This window comes from Hippocampus comes, unplaced genomic scaffold (genome assembly GCF_001891065.2).
Source record: "Hippocampus comes isolate QL1 unplaced genomic scaffold, H_comes_QL1_v1.1 scaffold36, whole genome shotgun sequence".
Lineage (NCBI taxonomy): Eukaryota > Metazoa > Chordata > Actinopteri > Syngnathiformes > Syngnathidae > Hippocampus > Hippocampus comes.
The window spans coordinates 1,356,710-1,362,503 of record NW_017805695.1 but is presented as its reverse complement, the minus strand read 5'-3'; the positions used below and the strand labels follow the sequence as shown (position 1 = coordinate 1,362,503).

The window sequence follows — 5,794 nt, the reverse complement described above, 5'->3', positions numbered from 1 at the left end:
TGCAGCAACAGACGCGTTCCCTGGAGGGATGCAGACAGGCTCTTGGCCAGCTACAAGAGGCACACACGGATGTTGCCAGCAGACACACTGACCTCAACTCAAAATACTGGAAAGTTCGACAAAGTCACAAAGCCTTGCAGGTTAGACATGAGAGGTTGCGTTATATAAAAGGTAATGCCAGACCAGAAATGAGTCCCACTTTAGTTCCCTACAAACAGGCGTGCGCATAAGCATGTTGCCGTGGTTCTCAAATGAACATTTGGAGTTGTTGGCTGCTCATTTTTGTTCCCCGACCAACCGACCTGAAGGATGAACTGAAAGACTTACAGCACATCTGAGCAAGGTTTATTATTGTGTCTTTAAATATAACATTTTAATCAAAAAATTAATTGCCTCCCTCTGACTTGCAGTCTGGGACCCTGTGAGCAAGTTAGCGTACTTGGCACAATTCTCTCGGGCAGCCGTCGGCTGTCTGTTCTTTTTTTGCAGAACGGACCATTTTCTCATAAGAATACATTTTGACAGACTGTCGAAGTGGCGGCGCAGCAAAACAGAGATCACCGTCTAGCCAGCAGCTCTCCTGCACGCATTGGACCACCGTCTCACAGTGGAATAGGCAGCCGAGTCAAGTCAGATACCACAATAGTTTTTCATATGTTACAATGCAACGCGCCGTGAGGGTCAACTTCAAAACAAACAAAAAAAAGTAACACTAGTGTACATGAATAAGAATGCCTTTCCAAGCTTTTATTTTGAAGTTGGCCCTCGGATCGTTGGGACGGGTGACTTTGACTTTGAATTGAGGTAGGTCTGACCTGTTCTTAGTGCTCAGAAGTGCAATGACAGACTGCAGAGCAATTTTCAATTTCTAGTGCTAATGCGCACCGCTGATGTGCACCTCTTGACTACAGTGATCCCTCGCTATTTCGCGGTTCGTTTATCGCGGCTTCAGTACATCGCGGATTTTTTCAAACATATTCATAAAAAATAAATAAATAAATAAAAATTCTTCATATACATGTAGTACAGTACTGTATATGTTGCTCTATGTGACTCGCTGTTGTTTTGCTGACTTTCGCAGCTTCTCGCGGACCGTTTGCTTACTTTTTGCGGACTTAAAAAAAAAAGTTTTTATATGTTTAATGTATTTTGTTATTCATAAACTAACTTATACATGTTTAAATCTATTAGTATACAGCATTAAGTCATGTTAATTACTTCAACATTTACTTCTACATGCATGTATACCTTTAAATTTGACCTTATAAATATGTACATATACCTATATGGGGGGGGGGGGGTCGCTACTTAGCGGATTTTCATTTATCGCGGGTGGTTTTGGTCCCCATTAACCGCGATAAATGAGGGATTACTGTATATTAATGGTGTGATTTAGCAGTTGCAATCGGCTCTACGGTTGGTGCTCACACAGCAACAGACATCCGATGAGTTGAAAAATTGCTCAGTGCAGCACATCTCAACATTGGCACTCAAATGTCCAATCAGGCGATTAATCGCTAGAATAATCGATTCTAGGAATACACACACACACACACACACACACACAGGCTGTAAAGCTGGTAACTATAATATGCAACACATTATTTAGATTGTAAAACATCTTTATTAAAAGTCTCTTTAGACTAAAGCAAATGTACATATATTGAGTTCCTGGTCATGCAGCCTTCCAATCACAAGAATGGATCACAGAAAATGGCAAAGAGCAGTAAAAGAGAGACAATCTCAAAAAGAGTACTATAGTTGATGATCGATGCTTTGACATACAGCGTACTTTGGAATTGTGGAATCGCTTTCACGGCATTCTCCCAAACAGATGAAAAAAAAGACTCAAGTCACATGGCCAATAAATGCGAGGAGCGAACACAGATATATCGTTGGGAGCGGGCAGACAGACACCTGAAGTCACAATTTGGTGATTTTTTTCCTTTTCACAAATCTATGCTCCTGGTCAGTCCACGTGTGGGTGTTGCTTAGACAAATTACTGACCAATCTGAAATGTCGAAAACGGCTTGCTCTCTTTCATGATGAAATGTTAATGGTTGAACAAACATGCCGTTTTTTGGGGTCTCCTGAAAAGTCACATTTCGGAGATACAAGGTTTCGGCGGGACGCAATTTTGGTGGTCATTACCACAAAAATAGTGTACATCAGGCGCAGCCGACTCTATGCTTTCAGTACAATTTGGCCAATTTGGAACAACAAAAAGCAGGCACATTTGTGAGGCCAAATCTTTTTTTCCTTTTATCTGGACAAAGATGTATGTGCTCAGTGTTGTCAAGTTAAATCCCCTGTGAAGAGGTTGTTTCTTTGTCCAACTTCTGATCAATTCCTTCATCTAAATTCTCCTAATAAATAAAACAGTGATTAAAAAGCATTTGTATGTTGTGATTTAACTCAGCCAGAAGAGCATCATTCGCATTGTAACACATGAAGTGGATGTCGACAGTCCACACACCCAATGTCTGGGTTTTTTTTTGTGATATAAAAACGAGACCATGATCACCATTTCAAAACTTTCGGCACCCTTAATGTGACATCTTACAACTCAAATGAAAAAAAAAAAAAAAAAAAAGTGAAAGCTTTTTGAGAAGCGAAGTGAAAAATAAATGAGGTAATGTGTTTGCGCCGACTTCCATTTGACACGAGTTTGTAAAGGGTTAATTTTGAACACTGACACATCCCCCAGATCAGTTGTGCAACCGCATTCTCGTTTATTTGTCACTTCCCCTCTCAAAAAGCTTCATTTCTTCATTTGATTGATTACAAGGTTTGGAAATTCATAATCCACATTTTATAGTCGCTGCTGGCACACAATTTGTACAATATACATGTCGCTGGCGTCAGGCTGAAGCCTCCTGTCAATATTACAATTTGGTCAATTATTATTATTATGACTCTTTTCACAAAACTATACAATTGGTCAATCGACATGTGTGGGTGTTCATTTTAAAATTGACTAACCAGCCTCAAGTGTTGAAAATGGCTTGATCTCTTTAGAATGCAATGATGGGTTTTATTAATTTTTCCTACTTATTTATTTTGTCTCCTAAAAGATTTCCACCTAACGCCAGCGATGCATAAGATAATAAAGAAAAAAAAAGTTGTGAAGAGACTCCTTTGTGTCGTTACTCAGGATAACTGGCTCCGTAATTCTCCGCAAAGCTCCTGCAGCTCTGTAACGAGCCGCTCGAGAGCCGCGACATCATTTCGCAGCTCGGCGCGGATCTCACCAGAAGCCACGTCAGTGTGCATTTGCTGGAAGACAATCGTGGAATATTCACACAATCAGTTAAGGTGGCATGGATACTGTCAATGAAACGTTGACGCTGTCATAGATTAACAGTACTTGAAAGACTTTTTGAGTATTTATCGTGAATTAGTCAACTATGAGGGACTCAAAATAGGATTTTAAAGTTAGACTGTCTAGGTACAGTACTGACAGCTTTTTTTTTTTTTTTTGCAAGTTAGCCTACATTTTTCCCACGTACACACTTAAAATTGTCAGCTCTACGATCTTTGCATCTTTAGGCACATTTAAAAACTTTACTGAAGCCTCCTTGTCTCATTTTTATAGTCTTTGCAAGGCTTGTGAAGTTTCAAGTGAGGAAACCCATTGGACATATTACAATGGCAGTGGCAGTCATGAACTTTGCACCACGCGACTGCTCTTTTTCATCTTTATCCTGTCAACATTATACAAATGCTTGAAATTTCAACAACTTGGAACTGAACAGCCTGCACCTTCCTCGAAGTGCTCTGGCGCCCTCCGGGGAGCGTGCGTGTCACACACTGTAAACAACCCCACTAAGGATCCATGCAGACCCATGCAAAGAAGCTCCCCCGCGTGGCCCATTATTGCGGCGGGAAAACCTTGTTTCTTTTCATTTGGATCGGACTCAAACGTGCAATACGTCACTTCTCGATGTTATGGTATTGATTAGTACGCAAGCGCTGACGGTGGTCTCAGACCATAAAGGGGAGATATGAAAAATTCTGTTGGCGAACTGTTCTGAATTTTGCCGTGATGTCATCATTTGGCTAATTTACATAATAATGGCATCCCCGTCCAGTTTTTCCACTCATGAATTGGCAGCCGGCCTGCCTGAATACCTGATATTGTTCAGCGATGGCCGATGTCCGATTGCTCAACTACTTGGCATGAGAGAAAGAGAGTTAACCAGTGTTCACTTCTGATAAGAAGGACATACTCAAATGTTGTCGACGTGTGGGTTGGTATTCGTTGTTGGTGATGTCATGTGTCATGTCACGACACTAATTGTAAATCTTGGTGACGAAGTGATGCTCCCCTTGAGTGCAGGTGCAAATACCGTATTGGCCCGAATATAAGACGGTGTTTTTTGCATTGAAATAAGAAGTGGGGGTCGTCTTATATTCGGGGTCTAGACATTATACCCATTCACGACGCTAGATGGCGCCAGATATCATTGACGCGAATGCTGAACTTGACTTCCCAGGCCAAAGTGAACCCCTGCCACGAAGAATAAAAATAAAAATAGCGGTAGCAACGAAGAAGAAAAATAAAAAAATAGCGGTAACAAGGAAAAGAGAAGAAAATAATAGAAGAGATAACAGAAAATGAAGAAACATAGCGACAATCTGGAGAAAAGTGGGTCGAAGTTTGGCCAGATTAACCGGCAGCTGAGGAGAAGTAATGATGTAATTTACATTTCAAAAACCAGAAGCCATTCATTTATGAATGTGATTGCACTTTAGATGTGAATGAGGCAAAATAACATGCTCTTTCTCTCAAATATATTGTTATAATCATTTGTTTCAGATGTACTGTAATTATTTTCTGTATAAAAATTTATTTGGGGTTCAAAAAGTCTTTTTTCAAACTTGAGTCTTGAAAAAAAGGGCGTCGTCTTTTAATCAGGGCTGTCTTATATTTGGGCCAATACGGTAGTTCAATTCGTCAGTGGCGGCTTTGGACGAGCACCATTCATTTGCAGCCTGGACTCCCAATGGTGAGCATTTGCTCTGGAGGGAGTCGCAGAGACTCCAGACGTCTCCAAGAATGCCACAAAAAGTTGCCAGGTTAGTTTGCCAGCCACTTTAAAAAATAAAAAAAGTTGATAGAAAGGTTGTGAAATGTAACGACACAGTCAGTAAGTTCTAAAAACGGAGCCTCTGATGTCAGGGTAACAAAAGGTACATTTGAATGAGACCTCACTGTGACACATGCAGTAAAAGGAGGACAGGTGGAGATAAAATTACATCACACAGTATGTGTCTTTCTTGAAGTCTGATCCGTGAAAGACTGACTTTTCTTGAAGAACATGAGTGGATTGTACCTTGGCTTTGCTGGCCAAGCCTCTCAGGCTGAGGCGTATCGAGGACAGCATTTGAAGAGCTTCTGCAGGATTCGTTTTCTGCTTGCTGCAACTGACGGTTACTATGAAAACAAGAGACATGTTAATATAGATAAGTTCATAAAATGATCGGTCATGATATTCATCTCCAAGAAGAAGACTCTGATCATGCTAATGATTCCTCACAATGGTCCCGACAATGATTTAACAAGGTAGGAAACAGATATATATCAATGTGCGCACTTTTTTTCTGTAAACCTCTGCAAGTGTTGACATTTTCAGAATTTCTGGAAAATCAGCATCACCTCCCTGGTGAGAAATTTTTAGAACAGACATACCACGACAACATTCTAAATTCAATATGTTGCACGAATGACAACTTAAATAAATATACAGTGTGCTGTGTTGTGTAACATTGCCCCCAGACCCTCCGACCCCC

At 40.7% G+C, this 5,794-nt stretch overlaps 1 protein-coding gene across 2 annotated transcripts in view; it reads right to left on the bottom strand.

Annotated features, from left to right (window-relative positions):
- Positions 1-1,604: 1,604 nt before the first annotated feature.
- Positions 1,605-5,794, bottom strand: part of ttc27 (tetratricopeptide repeat domain 27) — a 73,511-nt gene continuing 69,321 nt past the window's right edge. Inside the window, exons 19-21 of one of the 2 annotated variants that reach the window (XR_002169716.1) lie at positions 5,338-5,438; positions 3,073-3,277; positions 1,605-2,115 (exon numbers count right to left, since the gene is read on the bottom strand). Coding sequence is in view for 1 of the 2 variants with exons in the window: in XM_019882197.1 (XP_019737756.1) it covers positions 3,152-3,277; positions 5,338-5,438 (227 nt within the window). In the remaining variant the exon portion in view is untranslated. Of the gene's footprint in view, positions 3,278-5,337; positions 5,439-5,794 lie in introns of both variants that reach the window. The other variant, XM_019882197.1, reaches the window with a different exon arrangement.